Source organism: Apostichopus japonicus, chromosome 3 (assembly GCF_037975245.1).
Source record: "Apostichopus japonicus isolate 1M-3 chromosome 3, ASM3797524v1, whole genome shotgun sequence".
Classification (NCBI taxonomy): Eukaryota; Metazoa; Echinodermata; class Holothuroidea; order Aspidochirotida; family Stichopodidae; genus Apostichopus; species Apostichopus japonicus.
This window is the reverse complement of record NC_092563.1, coordinates 18,469,993-18,487,495: the sequence shown is the minus strand read 5'-3', so window position 1 is coordinate 18,487,495 and position 17,503 is coordinate 18,469,993. Positions and strand designations below refer to the sequence as shown.

Sequence of the window (17,503 nt, the reverse complement as noted above, 5' to 3'; positions counted from 1 at the left end):
TCAACCTACTCCTATATTCAGAAGAAGGTTAGACCTACTCCTAGATACAGAAGAAGGTTCAACATACTCATAGATACAGAAGGAGGTTAGACCTACTCCTAGATACAGAAGAAGGTTCAACATACTCCTAGATACAGAAGAAGGTTAGACCTACTCTTAGATACAATAGGTTCAACATACTCATAGATACAGAAGGAGGTAAGACCTACTCCTAGATACAGAAGAAGGTTCAACATACTCATAGATACAGAAGGAGGTTAGACCTACTCCTAGATAAAGAAGGTTCAACCTACTCCTATATTCAGAAGAAGGTTAGACCTACTCCTAGATACAGAAGAAGGTTGAAAATATTCCTAGATACAGAAAGATTTACAGAAAATGACATTCAGTAAGTTCACAAAAAACACAGATCACAGCTCTCTGATCAGTACAGATCTTGGTGTTAGCCATATCGGACCCTGGGGCAAAGATGTCAACCGGCCCCCAGTTTAAAGTCTTCTTTGTTTCCTTAAATATATTTTAAAAATAAGAAAAGATTATAATAGTTATTGCCAGGCTTCCCTAATCGATCATGAACCCCATGACTGTAGCTGACATTACCCCCCCCCCCTCTCCTCCTCCCACACCGACCGCCTCCTCTCGTCATGTTATATATGTCAGTATGTTAGGCCTTTATGTACTTTCTCTGCCAATGTCGGTTTGTTCACAACCCCGTTATATAGGCCTACACTCATGCTACGTACATCGTTACTATATGGGTCCATTAGTTATCAATATGACTATACATGTAACGAAAGACTTGGAAGAAATATTCACACACTATAGACATATTCCGCCGCCGTTATACATGTGTGAATATACATTTGGATTCAATGCTTCTCATAACCTTGCACTTAGTAAGATAAACAGTGAGTCTTTAATGCACTTTCAACGAGGTATACCACTGAAATTTAAATGTGTAACTAAGAGATCGAATAACTTCTGTCATTTCGTAGTGTTACTGTATAATCTCTGTGAATCGGCTGTTATTTTCAACACATCGTTATACGTCATAATGCAAATATTGGCCTTCGTTTCTTCCGTTATCGATGTATTTGTATAATATGCAAACGCTCACATGATAAGGTCAAGATTACCGCTACCGATAAGAAAAAAACACATGGTGGTATGATTTGCGAGTTTTTCAGGAATGGTGAATAATTTTCAACTGTTCTGGTTGTAATTTACACATAAGTTATTCACTAGTGTTTAGTGCATACATATATTACATATATGTATGTACTATACACTATGATTTCTTTTTGTAATATCAGTTGGTGGGAGGGGGAGGGGAGGGGAGGGGAGGGGAGAGATCCCCCGTTGGAGGACTGAATCCGCATTGAGTTATATAGATCGTGGTTGTGGTCCTGGTTCATGTGTTCTTCATCATTAAAGGTAGTCTGTATAGGCCCCAAATTATAGCATGCTATAATAGTTTTCAATAAAAAAAAAATAAACTTTTCAAAAAGTACTTTCCTGGAGGTCTTGACTATCCAAATTGTTCTCAGACATTCTAAATGAACACACAAGATGTTTTGAATGTCCCAGTGAGGTAAATATAACAAAAATAGTTTCAGAATTTTGACCAAAGGTGACCATATTTGAAAATCTGGCATATTTGGGGCCAGTAAAGCATACATTTTTAAACGAGAAAAAAAAAACTACTTTAAGAAAATCTTGTATGTTAACGTGGTCATAGTTTGTACAGACTTCGGTATATTTTATCCATATTTATACATATGTATATGGTCAAAATATTGCAACGTACAGACCCGACGTATTATCCTCACACCACGCACACACACACAGAAACGGAGATTTAAACGATGACCTTCACAATGCATTTACTCTGCGTCCCAAGTCGGCCACTTCAAAGGGTTATAGTCATAATTAGTTTTACGCAAGAATGACTGCTTTTGAAGGTAAAATAAAAAGCAAATATATGATCTTGGCAGAGAGCAAAATGAAATATTGTTAATATTCATGTATGTTCGTTCTTTGATTGTTTGACGTTGGTTAGGACCCCTGCTACGATAGGTTTCTCTGTTAACGTGTATTTGTTAACCTTCAATTTTTGCCCAGAATTAAGGTGGCAAAAAGGTGTCAAAAAGAATGCTTTCCTCGGAGAATTTGTATGTCAAATAATAATAATAATAATATCAAAAAGTAGGAAAGGATTTGCATTGTGTTTGGATTAAATCACTTAAATTCTTCAAAGCAATAGTAATGGTAAGATTCTATTTACCCCCCCCCCCCCGTGGGGTAGATGACAATGTAAACTCGCCACTTCGCCCCACTCTCCCTCCCCACCTTCAGTGAAAACACCAAAGCTACCACGGGCGGGTAAATACTTCTTTCGACTCAGTTGGTCAATGCCAGGATAGTTTACCATACGCTGCATTGTCGGTAACCATGCAATATGAAGAATAAAATATACAAAATTGCTCTAACTAGTAAGATTCTTCCCTCCCCCACCCTGACCTTAACTAACCCCCCCCCCGGCTTCCACACACACACACACACTTTGGTCCTTTGGCTGTTTCAGTTACCGTGTGTGAACATGCGTACATATATCTATAGTTGATTACCACATCATGTTTTGCAATTTGCAAATGAACCTGTAACATACCATATTTGTAATGAATATTTCACATCTCAAGTCACATCTCAATTATTTCCAGTTATCCAAAACATATCACCTGTTGTTGAACTTTCCTATATGTTTGTCAACTGTTAATCTGATCATATAAAGGGTATTTGTGGTGTTAATGTATTGCTTCCTCATTAAATTGCTAAAATAGTTGTCAAATCAATCGAGGAAAGGTTACAACTTGTCAATTTGGTAAGGTAAACTGCGTTCGCGAGCCAACACATACACAGGTTCACCGACCGGTTGTTCAAAACTTTAGGCTTATTGAAATTGCCATCTGTGATCTCCCGAAAGCGTCACAATAAACTGGCATGAACCGTCTCATGAAATTCAGGTCATATCACCATAAACCGTTGAGGCAATTAAACCGTGGTATATATATATATATATATATATATATATATATATATATATATATATATATATATATATATATATATATATATATATATACATATAGATGTTGAACAAAAGATCTCGGTATTCATCGATTAGTGATTGACTCGATTTCTAAAATATGGCGACTGTCGTGTAAGTTTATTTATAATGTGAGTATTCCAAGTGAATGATCTCGCAGAAACTGAACATTACCTTAATAAGTCACGATGAAAGGCATTATTCAGTATACCCTCGATATATATAGATTATGATCAATATAAAAGATCTCGATATACAGTATCTCCTCTCCAATACTGTAAGATCATGACGAAGTTAGTATCACGGGTCCCTTGTGAATTGAATAGAAATGTTAACATGATCATTGAGCATTGCATATGGGCTCCCTCAAATAATGAATTCACATTTTTTTTTTTTAATTAAATTAATTATTTAATTAAAAAGTCTCGTCATTATTCTGCGAACCTTGTGAACTTGATCAACTTGATCGTTGTCATAGCGACACAAGGTGCAGAAGGACGGAGGCTATGGAGTTGTGTACTTTTGTAACCGGAATCAAGCAACATTTTTTCTTGGCTCTCAAGTTTACTTTTTAGTTCACTTTATGCAGTCTTTTTCTTCGAAATGAAATAACATCTCTTCACCCCTTACAAGTCTGTCATAATCATTTTGAATATATAATCCATGATCAGGAAGTGGATTGTTTTTGTGTTTTCATCGCTGTACATCTGGCCATGTAATTTAATCAATAAAAATGACAATATCAAAAGTGATAACCGGTGAACTTACACCTCATCACAGGTACAGGTTATAGGTCACATGACAGTTGTTGTTTATTTGTAAACATCTTCTCCTTCTCCTTCTCCTTCTCCTCCTCATCCTCCTTCTCCTTCTCCTTCTCCTTCTCCTTCTCCTTCTCCTTCTCCTTCTCCTTCTCCTTCTCCTTCTCCTTCTCCTTCTCCTTCTCCTTCTCCTTCTCCTTCTCCTTCTCCTTCTCCTTCTCCTTCTCCTTCTCCTTCTCCTTCTCCTTCTCCTTCTCCTTCTCCTTCTCCTTCTCCTTCTCCTTCTCCTTCTCCTTCTCCTTCTCCTTCTCCTTCTCCTTCTCCTCCTCCTCCTTCTCCTTCTCCTCCTCCTTCTCCTCCTCCTTCTCCTTCTCCTTCTCCTTCTCCTTCTCCTTCTCCTTCTCCTTCTCCTTCTCCTTCTCCTTCTCGAGCCTTCTCCTTCTCCTTCTCCTTCTCCTTCTCGAGCCTTCTCCTTCTCCTTCTCCTTCTCGAGCCTTCTCCTTCTCCTTCTCGAGCCTTCTCCTTCTCCTTCTCGAGCCTTCTCCTCCTCCCCCCCCCCCCTTAATGCTCCTCCTATTGTACTATCCTATATACTACGGTACTGTTGTATATTAATCGATCGTCTTTTTCTATACATATATTTTTTGACAGATTTCCCGGCAGAATGATTCCCGCCAGTCGACGGTGTCTGCTCTGTAGCAACCAATTACGATTATCCTCTGTTTCTTACCCTTTGTTGAGACGTAGAAGTGCCGTCCCTGCTGAGGCGCCATCTCCAGCAGTAGCATCTGTAGGTAACGATCAAACGGTGTTAGAAGTGCCTTCAATATGTCCTGTTAGCAGTACAAAGAAGAGGCATGTCGTTACGAATGTCAAACCTTATGAGGAAGTACCTGGCCCAAAAGGGTTGCCCTTCATTGGGTCCTTGCTAGATTACATGGGTAACGGTAAGTACGTATTATGTGTATTCGGTATTCGCATGGCATGGAGTTTTAATCAGACAAGTCAGTATTTATGCGTTTACATGGATATGTGTAAGGATGCGTGGATAACCGTTTTCTCTTTAATCTTGAATGTGTAGTAAGAATCATTGAGAAAAGGACGGTTTTACTATTATCTTACATATTTATAGGATATGAGTCCTCAAAAGGCATTTAGAGAGAAAAACAAACCCCACCCGGGTCTATACTCTTCGCTCTCTTCCAACAGTTACTTACATATGTGAAAGGTGACGCCAATTCCCGCTACCCTCCCTTTGCCCCCCCCCCCGCCACCCCATATACCCGTTCACGCATATACCTTCCGATTTGTTACAGCACCGTTAACACTTATCTAGTCGGCAGTTATACAAATTGCATTTTTAGAGCTACACGCGTATTCGCTCAGGAAAAATAACTAGTTTCGAGAGGAAAGACCATTTGTGCGTACTTTATTATTTTAGCTGATTATTTGATTAGTCTAATAACTCATTGCAAATGCATTTGTGTGTAGGCCTAACCATCTATATGGTATAGGAAAGTAGGAGGTGGCCAGGAGACCTTCCCAAGAAAAAATTTTTTTTAGACAAGTTAGTTAACTGAATAACGGAGTAAAATAACTAAGTTGGGTAGATTCAAACAGGTTATTTAAGGCAGGCAATTATAGCAGCCTCCGAGCATGTTCAGCAAGACACTGCGTATTATGCAATCACTTTAGACAAGAGATAGCCTATCTATAATAACAAATAATAATCGTGTTCTTCTGAATAACACGATTAACAACGTTTTTTACTGGAACTTTTTTATTTATTCTCAGCTGACAATGCCTATAAATTATGACACTGCCAATTTTGATAAATTTTCACTTGAAACTCTACTCTTTCAGGTCCATATAGTATGGAAAAGATGCATTTGGCTACAATCGATCGATTCCGACAATACGGTCCGGTTTACAAGGAAACCCTGGCTGGAATAACTCATTTGCATATCATTGAGCCTGATGACGTCAAGGAACTACTCCGCCACGAAGGACCTAACCCACGGAGGATAACCCTTGACCCTATGGTCGCATACCGAAAATTGAGGAACAGAAATATTGGCATGAGTAACCTGTAAGTATATGAGCTTCTTCCTCTAATTCCTCACCCGTCCACAATTTCTCGACACCCCCACCATCCCCCCCCCCCCCTTCTTCTTTGATTGCCTCTTTCGAGACAAATTTTGACAACATACAAGTTCTGTGGTCGAGTAAAAGATTTCATTGTATTGGCTCTCATACGAAGAATTAACGCTTGTGTGCCCTGATTCTTAGAATCATAGCCTTTATGAATCTATCAATGGTTCATGGTGATGATCATAGCAGACGACAGTATTGTCGACAAGATAAGTCTAAGGATTTCATATATATATATATATATATATATATATATATATATATATATATATATATATATATATATATATATATATATATATATATATATATATCCCTCTGCTTGAAATTCTTCTCCGCTCAACGACATTATACAGCCATCCATCAAGTGTTGAGGGATATCGTGTTTTAGTGTACATGTAGAAACTTGTTGAGGATGTCGCTATAAAGGGATATAGATGGCGCTAGTACGTACTGTTCGTTGTGAAAAAAAGACCTACAACTCGAGTAAACAACATTTGTTCAACGAAAAGTTCATTCGGTAGGTCAAGGATGAGTTCTACGCAGCCCCACCCACCCACCCACATATGTACCTCCCTCTGACCCATTGAAGCTATAGGTCAGTAATTGCCATTTTTCGTAGTTAAAGCATCACGACTCACCAAAAGAAATCTGTGTTTTGCTTTCTCTTTTAACTTGGTAGTCAAGGAGACGAATGGCGAAGACTCCGACAACCATTCAACCACCTGCTATTCAAACCAGACCAACTAAATACGTACCTACCGAAAACAGAGAAATGTGCGGAAGATTTCTGTCAGCTGGTAAAAAATATCAGAACACCAGATGGAGAAGTTCCGGACTTTATAAGGCAAATACAACGATGGACCCTAGAAAGTAAGTACTAACGATGAGATCTAGAAAGTAAGTACTAACGATGAGATCTAGAAAGTAAGTACTAACCATGGACTCTAGAAAGTAAGTACTAACCATGGACCCTAGAAAGTAAGTACTAACGATGGACCCTAGAAAGTAAGTCCTAACGATGAGATCTAGAAAGTACGCGCTAACGATGAGATCTTGAAAGTAAGTACTAACCATGGACTCTAGAAAGTAAGTACTAACCATGGACCCTAGAAAGTAAGTACTAACGATGAGATCTAGAAAGTAAGTACTACTGGTGAGATCTAGAAAGTAAGTACTAACGATGAGATCTAGAAAGTAAGTACTAACGATGAGATCTAGAAAGTAAGTACTAATGGTGAGATCTAGAAAGTAAGTACTAACGATGGACTCTAGAAAGTAAGTACTAACGATGGACTCTAGAAAGTAAGTACTAACGATGAGATCTAGAAAGTAAGTACTAATGGTGAGATCTAGAAAGTAAGTACTAACGATGGACTCTAGAAAGTAAGTACTAACGATGGACTCTAGAAAGTAAGTACTAACGATGAGATCTAGAAAGTAAGTACTAACGATGAGATCTAGAAAGTAAGTACTAACCATGCATGGACTCTAGAAAGTAAGTACTAACGATGAGATCTAGAAAGTAAGTACTAACGATGAGATCTAGAAAGTAAGTACTAACGATGAGATGTAGAGAGTAAGTACTAACGATGAGATCTAGAAAGTAAGTACTAGCGATGAGATCTAGAAAGTATGTACTAACGATGGACTCTGGAAAGTAAGTACTAACGATGAGATGTAGAGAGTAAGTACTAACGATGAGATTTAGAAAGTAAGTACTAACGATGAGATCTAGAAAGTAGGTACTAACAATGGACTCTAGAAAGTAAGTAATAACGATGGACTCTAGAAAGTAAGTACTAACGATGAGATCTAGAAAGTAAGTACTAATGGTGAGATCTAGAAAGTAAGTACTAACGATGAGATCTAGAAAGTAAGTACTAATGGTGAGATCTAGAAAGTAAGTACTAACGATGGACTCTAGAAAGTAAGTACTAACGATGAGATCTAGAAAGTAAGTACTAATGGTGAGATCTAGAAAGTAAGTACTAACGATGAGATCTAGAAAGTAAGTACTAACGATGAGATCTAGAAAGTAAGTACCAGCGATGGACTCTAGAAAGTAAGTACTAACGATGGACTCTAGAAAGTAAGTACTAACGATGAGATCTAGAAAGTAAGTACTAATGGTGAGATCTAGAAAGTAAGTACTAACGATGAGATCTAGAAAGTAAGTACTAACGATGGACTCTAGAAAGTAAGTACTAACGATGAGATCTACAAAGTAAGTACTAATGGTGAGATCTAGAAAGTAAGTACTAACGATGAGATCTAGAAAGTAAGTACTAGCGATGAGATCTAGAAAGTAAGTACTAACGATGGACTCTAGAAAGTAAGTACTAACGATGAGATCTACAAAGTAAGTACTAATGGTGAGATCTAGAAAGTAAGTACTAACGATGAGATCTAGAAAGTAAGTACTAACGATGAGATTTAGAAAGTAAGTACTAACGATGGACTCTGGAAAGTAAGTACTAACGATGAGATCTAGAAAGTAAGTACTAATGGTGAGATCTTGAAAGTAAGTACTAACGATGGACTCTAGAAAGTAAGTACTAACGATGAGATCTAGAAAGTAAGTACTAATGGTGAGATCTAGAAAGTAAGTACTAACAATGAGATTTAGAAAGTAAGTACTAGCGATGAGATCTAGAAAGTAAGTACTAACGATGGACTCTAGAAAGTAAGTACTAACGATGAGATCTAGAAAGTAAGTTCTAACGATGAGATCTAGAAAGTAAGTACTAACAATGAGATTTAGAAAGTAAGTACTAACCATGGACTCTAGAAAGTAAGTACTAACCATGGACTCTAGAAAGTAACTAAACGATGTACTATAGAAGGTAACTAAACGATGTACTCTATAAAATAAGTACTAACGATGTTATCTAGAAATAAACGACTCGGATGTACTCTAGAAGGTAACTAAACCATGGACTCTATCAAATGAGTATTTTCGATGAGATCTAGAAACAAACGATGGACTCTAGAAGGTAACTAAACCATGTACTCTATAAAATAAGTATTTTCGATGGACTCCAGAAAGTAATTAACGTATTGATTTCGTATGCTATAACGTTCGTCTATACCGATACAGTGACTTAATGTGAACGAGAAATTGAACGAGATTCAGACATAAATTCTGTCTTAAATTTGGACTTTGAGACAACTGCATGTAATTCATTTTGGGAACCAATTATGGCTTTAATTTTATCCGCCATTTCCCTATACCCACCCACACCTGTCCCACCCCCCCCCCCAAACCCTTCTTCCACTTCGATTTTACTTAACATTTATATTCGAGATGTCGATAGTTCTTCTACAATGAAAATGCCATTAGATGCACACATTTTAGCTTGAAATGATGAACTGGGTCGACCTTTTCACCCCTGTGTCCCCCCCCTTCTCTTTATTATTCTATACTCCATAAGTCCCCTTCTCACGTAAGGGATGAAAGTAATTCATGCGATCAAAGAATTCGTGGAAAAAAAGGAGGCGGGGGGAAACAAAGCAACCCAGTTTCGTATTTTGTTCTTCCAACCAATTTCATGACAAAGTTCCTTGAAAGGACAAATATGTTCCAAAATAATCCTTTATGACGTCATCAGTCGCCAAAAAAAGGCGGTCAGGTCGAGTTTGGACACAATGTTCGATTCAAAAATGAAACCTAAGCAAATCAAGACAAAATATGTATATATATATTACCTGTAATACCTTGGTAATTATGTTGTATTTTGCAGGGTACAGTTTAAGATATACGGTACGGTATTAAGAATGAGAATTTACTTTCGAAAGTACTGCGAACCTTCAGTTGTTTAATCGCTCAATCTGTGATATCGATAATAATGATTTTCTGGTGGTTTCTGTCAATCTGCTGGCTGTTTATATTTGCATTCATATAATCCCACTCAGGATATATTGTCTGCTCATTTTGCTTGCCTAGTGGGGAACGTTAATTTGTGAAATGACAATGGAAGTTCCGTTCATAGAGTGACCTACTTTCCTATACAGTAATTCACAATGGCAACCTACTTTCCAAGCCATTTCAAGTTGTACAGTTACAGCGTTGAGTTGAACTTGTGTCTCTCTGGCGATACCATTGTACAGTTCAATACAAACATTTTATTCACCTCAATCTGTAAAAGTAAAACTACTATTACTAAATAAACCTCTGAGATTAAAATCATTTGGGTTTGCTCCTAACAAACATGTCATTACATATTTTCACAGTTTGTTCCAATACAGAATATTTTGTGTTCTACACACAGAAGAATATAGTATTGTGTCCTTCAAAGAGAACATTTTGTACTCAAGACACAGAATATTTTGCGTTCTACACATAGAATATTTTGTGTCCCACACACATCATTTATGTTATTTCTTTTGCCAACATTTCTATGCCGAGTTACATCATTCCTGGTGCCATTTTGGTGGACTTAAGGAGCAAATTAGGTTTTTTGCATGAAACTATATTTTCTTGAAATGCTGGAGTATTATATCAAATGATTAAAGCCAAATCAACACAAATTGTAACGTTAAGATGTTTGACCCTGTGAGAATGATAAATATCTCCTTACCTCAGACGGTTAGCCCATAGTGAATAGTTTATTATAAACGAATTATTTGTTTAAATATATTACTTTCTTTTGCCTCCTTTGTTTCTTCTTAAGGAAGTGAAAACAGGTGGACAAAATATCTGTGCCCACAGAAGTGTGTTCAGACTTAAGGGTTGATAGTTAGACCTTGAAAATCTCCAGAAATCGGATCACAGGGTGACCCACATTTTCCGTTTTGCTTTCTCTCTCTTTCCCTTCATAACGTTGACACGCTACTGCCATAGAAATACTAATACTTGTATGAAAAAAATCGAATCTTTTGACGAGAAAAATTGACAAAAATCAATCAAGTTTAAGTTTGCGTGCATAGATTTGGAACTAGAAGTATGATCTCTATTTAATGACTTACATAGGTAACATATCTGCTGATTTTACGGGTGGCCTTGGTGTTAGTGTAGTTCAAGGGCAGTATAATTGTAGCTGGAGCTGATGCTTGCATTTAATTAATATATAAAAAATTTAAAAAAGTGAACCCTTAATTTTAATTCTCAATCACCATGCAGGTAAGTTAGATTTGGTGGTAATAATTTGTACATACAAGATTGTGTGTACATTTATATCAGTCTAAGCTATATTACAATGGAATCACGTGATGTAAATAAAAATCACGTGACCAAGACCGCTTTAATGAACATTAGGTTTCATTTGTTATTAATGGTGTTGGTTATAATATTAGTCATATATAGGATAACTTTCATATCTTTGTTCTGAGGAGAACAGTTAAAAGTTATCGTGTAATGCCATGCAAAATATGCTAGCAAAACAATGAGGCCAAATAATGGTCAGTCGGGTTCAATCTTTAACTAGCCATTTCACCGCCGTCCTGAAATTGGTTGCGCAAAAAAATATATATTTATGTCGCTCTATTTTGATTTGCGTCGTCAAGCCTTGACTCTTTGCAAACAATTAGCAATTATAACCTCATATATAGGAAGTACACTGTTGTAACAATCTAATATGCTACTGTGCCTCTTTGCGCGTACGTGTATCGACGGTGTAAGCCTAGCAGGGTTGTCCAACCTACGGCCCGCGGGCCACAGTCCGGCCCACCGCAGGGTTGCGTCCGGCCCGCCAGAGATGCTCTACGGTGCGAAATTTTAGTGAGCAGATTTATTGATAACAATTTGAAGCTATATAATCAATCATTCGAACCTTCTGGGTCCAAAAAACTGCATACAGGTCAGTTTGTGTGACACTCTCAGCGGAGGGGGGGGGGCTGGACTTTATTCATCTGTTTTATCAGGAAGGAAAATAAATCAGTGCGCTCCGCGCGCAGTGCTCACATTTTGTTGCCTTGGGCTTCGGGCAAGAAATCGAAAATCGAGCGTAGGGTTTATGCGGCCCCCTCCTTCATCATAATCATTCCATGTGGCCCTCCTCTGCAAAAGGTTGGACAACCTTGGTGTAAGGGGTAGGGAAAGTGGTGGGTAGAAAGGGAGCACTTTCTCACATACAAAACCAGTCTTATTTTATAAGGTATTACAGAGACGGTACGAAACAAAGTGCATGAACATTATAAAGGATATTTCACGCCGATTTAACCTCGTTCTCTTTCCTCCCTCCTTCTCGTTTCAGCTTTAGGAAGTGTTGTCTTGGATAGCAGAATAGGTTGCATGGATCAAAATCTCAGCCCTCAAGCCGAGAGGGTCATCACATCTGCCATTCACTTCTTCAATGGTCTCGGCGATCTCATATATGGACTCCCCCTGTACAAGATTGGCATATACAACGAAACGTGGAAAAAATTTGTTGCTGCACAAGATTTCTTTTTCGAGTGAGTTAAATATATAGAAATATATATAGAAATATGTATAGAAATATATATATATATATATATATATATATATATATATATAAACATATATACATATATATATATATACATATATATAAATATATTTATATATATATATATATATATATATTTATATATATATTTATTTATTTATATTTATATATATATATATATATATACATATCACTCACTCACTACATATTATTAATCATGTGTAGATATTGCAAACCTGAATTTTGTATATATTTCTTACAATCTTTCTCTTTTTGAAGTAAAACAGCACTAGGGAAGCTAATGAACCACACTTATGGGATATTATCAGTATCGCATAATGTGATCAAGTTTCCAAACCCAACGCAACGAGCTGCCTTAGCAGATCTGATCCAGGTTTACAAATGTTACGTAACGCTCTCATCTATACGACCGATGACGTCATTATAGCTAATTTAGACGTATAGTCATTAGTGAACTCCCATCGGTTGCACTTATATTGGACATGGAACGTTATTCCCCTATGATTGGTTGCATCAAGTTGTCGACATTAAGCAGTTGTGTAGTCCTAATCCTGTCCCACACTGTACGACAGTCACCGCCTGCTGTCACTATTTAGAACACGTAACATGTTAAGTCGTCCAGATCTCAGCCAACGTGACTTAAAACTGACTTATTCTTAATCAGTCGTAGTCATAAGAACACTGACGCTGCAACGCTTTAAACGGTTATCGACGTTACGTCGGTCGAATTGAGCCGGGTCGTGTCGGTATCTGTCGAATTCAACTGGAGTGAGATTTATCCCAAGTTGTTCTATTATTTTATGACGTAATCATGCTGATGCGACAAGTGTCTCTATAACTTCTCTCCATCTTGTTTCTCATTTCTTATCTTCTTCAGATTCATGCTATCATACGTCCATGATACTATTAATAGCATGTCACGGGAATTTCGAGCACCATCCGACTCCCAGCCGTTGGTCAGGGAAGCCAATTTCTTAGAGACGTTGCTTGTCACACATAGTAACGTCGGACCGGAAATGATCTCTGACCTTTTGAATGACCTCTTACTAGGAGCGATCGACACAGTGAGTCAATTTTATCCTTTTAAAACAAGAATGAAATCCATCAATCTTATTTAGTATACAAGACAAAAAAATGTCTGGGGTAAACAACCTCCCCATATAAAGGTTGGACAAATGTCCCTACTTCGGAAGATTCGAAAGTAATTGTATAACGACAACGCGCTGCAGTTTTGACAATCTGTGATAGCATACATTGTCACTCTGCAGAGGTAAAAGTTTTTAATTTCCTTTGTTTATCATTTTTTAATGGTGAGTGTAAACATATCGTTGTTAGCGAAAGCAACGATAGGTAGGTAGACTAAAGTGTTGCAAACTTCAGAACTTTAGCAATCGGGAGGTTCCGGGTTCGATACCCGGCCGGATCATAGTAGGGTGGGTTTTTCATCCAAGAGCAATCTACGGTGTTTCCCAACTGGAATTAATTTCTAAACTGAAAAGATTCCAAAGTTGAGTTAAACTGTTGAATCGGAAGCCACCGGACGTGTAAGTTGTAATCCATAAGCCCTTTCGGGTTTCTCCATCATTTGTGGTCGCATAAGCGTCGTAAAATATAAATGCTGATTATTAGTATATTATTATTATTATGATTATTATTATTATTATTACTTAAGTAGCAATATTTGCAAATCCTTATATCCATCAATTATAATAAATTGAGCCAACAACACGTACCCCCAACAAAAACAAACATCAACCACAAGCAACCTGAATAACTATGGGAAGTAATTCAAGTTCTAAATTACAAAATAGAAGGAGACTAGTTTTGCACCCCACAATAAATTGCACATTTCTTCTTCTTATAGGTCTCATTTTCAACGAGTCAGAGATTAAGTAACGTATGAAAATAGGCTAGTATTAGTTCAAGGTAAACCTAGAACGGTTTCTGCTATATATTGTGAAGAGTTTTCACAGCGTCATTAGTATGCTAGTGGGACTCTGCCATGCAAACAAAGTGCTTGAATTAGTGCATTTACGATAGCATGGGCATTCGCGTTGGGGGAATATGAAGCAGTGTGCTCCCTGTATCATAAGAAACATTATCCTAAGCGTTCAAATGTTCACTGATCAAATCAATTCATACAGAGATAAACCTAACTGTATACATGACAAGCAAAATGCCGATTCAGTTATAACGGCAAAGAGTAAATATAAAATTGAGAATTTCCTTCGTTACTAGAAAATGACGTTCAGTGATAAATGTTAAGTTTGTGAAGTGTATTTTATCTGTCAGATACTACCGGTACCTTGTATCGACATTTTACAGTACATCAAAATAAACATCTCTATGACTGCTTTCCGTGACAACAACGAACAGACTAAGTCTGAAAAATACAAATTTAATATTTCGTTCATTAACCAGGGGCAAAATATTAACTAACTCCCCCCCCCTCCCCTCCCACCACCACCACCTCCAATTCTTTCCTCCGTCATACTTTCCTACTTTTAAAGAAAGTGTTCACATTCGTCGGTAAAAAGTCAGGCATTTACCAACCCAACCCTCCTTCATCTCCACGCGCCTTCTCCATATCCTTCCTCCTGAACACCTCTGCTAATTCCTACTCCTGTAACGTCACACCCTCCTTAACACCCCTTCTACTCGACATCCTTGTAATCGACTGCCCTCCTCCTTCATATTTTCCCCTTAGCAACCTCCACAACACTCCTTTTTCTCAACCACTCCGATACTTCGTGACCATCATACCCCACACCCCTTGTATACGCCATAACCTCTCCTCCACACTTCTCCCTCTCCACACTTATATCCTCACCCTTCTTTCTCCACAACCTTCCCCAAAACTTAGTCCACCCCCCCCCCCCCGCCCAAACCCCACCCTCTGATTTGTGGTTACGTGACTGTCCGATATGCCATAAATTATTATAATTCGTTATATTCAATCATTACAGTCATGTTAATGTGAAAATTCATCTTTTTTTCTTTCTTTGTTTTTGCATAGACGTCTAGTACGTTCTCATTTATTATATACAACCTCGCGAAAAATCCAGAATGCCAAGAGAAAGTTTACGAAGAGATATCACGTGTTTTGTCTCCCGATGAACCTGTTACACCGGAAGTACTTCAGATGCTACCATACCTCAAAGCGTGTGTCAAGGAATCTGCGAGGTGAGAATTTACCGTTCAAGTATACTTGCTTTGTTATTGTAGTGCGCGTGCGCGCTACAGTCTCGACAATTCTGACCAAGTGAACGATACCTACATGACTGGAAGTTGAAACTTAAAGTTTCATATAGTCTCTGTACATTTGCAGTTTCAGAGACTACCAGCGTAGCCAACTTTTTCTGAGCCTGTCACGACGCTCACAAGCGCCCTTACTTTGTAGGTACCTACATGACTATACTCCCTGGTGTGTTGTCCGCCCAAAAAATAACAGCATGAACAACCGAAAAGTTTTTCCTAATACTGCAAGCACCCCACACGCACTACAATACTGCGCATTTGCAGGCACATGCAGTTCTATTTCTTATCGGTCTCCTTTTACATATACACACTCCTATATAGGTAGCCTGTAACAATCGGTATAACATTCTTGCATTGCTGCCCTCATTAACACTCTTCGGGAACACTGCCCTCATATTTTCGAATCTACCATTCCTAAGTTTATAACCTGTCAACCTTATTGTAAACCTGAAAACTACCTGAACCACCCAATTAGACCAGCTGAGAGATGATATCAAGGTTTCAGTCTAGGAAAGTAGATTTCGTTAGTCGTATTTTCTGTGAGTGAAATAATGTGTTGGGTGCATGATGTTACCTCCATACAAGGGCACTAAGAGTTAGTTGTGTGAGGTCTCATATAGGCTCCTGTAGACCCCTTCTTGTCTTTCCTTTCTCTCCTGCAACGATCATTGTCTTTCACTTCTCTTCAATTCAACAAAATCTTCTTTTTTTTTTGTTAGATTTGATTTCTACATTGAGCCTAAATTTAGAAATTATGAAATAAATACCACTTGTTTGAGATGTCCCTCGTGGTTAATTTAATATTTTTTATTTCGTTATTTCCTGAACAGGCTATTTCCAACTATCGACGGTACGTCAAGAATATTGGACAAGAATATTACTTTATCTGGATATAATATTCCAGCCAACGTAAGTGACAACAGTATAGCGCTTTAAATCAATCACGTAATGAAACCTAAAGTGATGTAGATATAAGAACTCATTGAGAGTTCGGAGTCCGGAAAACGGCATTTAAAAACTACTCCACTGAAAGATTAAAAATGAAAATAGTTTCATTTACAGAACGAAAACATTTTCATTGCAAATGCTTCAAACTCCATCTCGGTTTCACCTCTGGGTCAAATTGCTTTAAAATCAAATGCACTTCTTAAAATGCATCTTGTACTTGCAATAGGCAACAGGTACCTTTTTTGAGGAAAATACTTACTGATTTTACAGTTCCCGTCTGAAGACCCAGAACCGGTTCGTCTTCTGACAATGAGCCGCATTGGTCCAATATTCGTTCAGTTATTTTAACTGTTTGTATCATTATAAATTTTCAGTCAATTATTAGAATCCACGCAGTGGCTGGAATGATGTCTGAATATGTACCCGAGCCTGAGAAGTTTCAGCCTGAACGATGGCTGAGGGCGGCAGACAGGAGCATCCTAGCTAACCCATATCTTACTATAACCTTTGGCGTTGGTTTTCGCGGTTGCCTGGGGAAACGATTCGCTGAACAGCAAATCCACACGGGACTTGTCAAGGTATGAAAATCTTTATATTGTGACATTACATATATATATATATATATATATATATATAGTATGTAGGCTACACACATAATAGCAACACAATTGGCACTTGGAGAATCGTTTGTATTTAAATAGCGCCATCTTTTCCAGTCTAGAAAGCTCAGGCTAGGTTGACTACAATAATTGCTTATTCATGCTTACGTTAAATTGAGACACAATTGCCGAACTTGAGGGGTTTTTTTTTTGGTCTGTAATTTGGATAGCTTTCACAAAAATGCATTTTCC

General features: G+C 37.8%; 1 protein-coding gene across 6 annotated transcripts in view; it reads left to right on the top strand.

Annotated features, from left to right (window-relative positions):
- Positions 1–17,503, top strand: part of LOC139965310 (cytochrome P450 10-like) — a 36,977-nt gene that overhangs the window by 16,197 nt on the left and 3,277 nt on the right. For all 6 annotated transcript variants that reach the window (XM_071967534.1, XM_071967538.1, XM_071967535.1 and 3 more), the window contains 8 exons: positions 4,519–4,814; positions 5,731–5,956; positions 6,701–6,891; positions 12,213–12,411; positions 13,324–13,510; positions 15,463–15,629; positions 16,535–16,613; positions 17,027–17,230. In XM_071967534.1, the coding sequence (XP_071823635.1) occupies positions 4,532–4,814; positions 5,731–5,956; positions 6,701–6,891; positions 12,213–12,411; positions 13,324–13,510; positions 15,463–15,629; positions 16,535–16,613; positions 17,027–17,230 (1,536 nt within the window). In that variant the 5' untranslated portion in view covers positions 4,519–4,531. The remainder of the gene's footprint in view (positions 1–4,518; positions 4,815–5,730; positions 5,957–6,700; positions 6,892–12,212; positions 12,412–13,323; positions 13,511–15,462; positions 15,630–16,534; positions 16,614–17,026; positions 17,231–17,503) is intronic.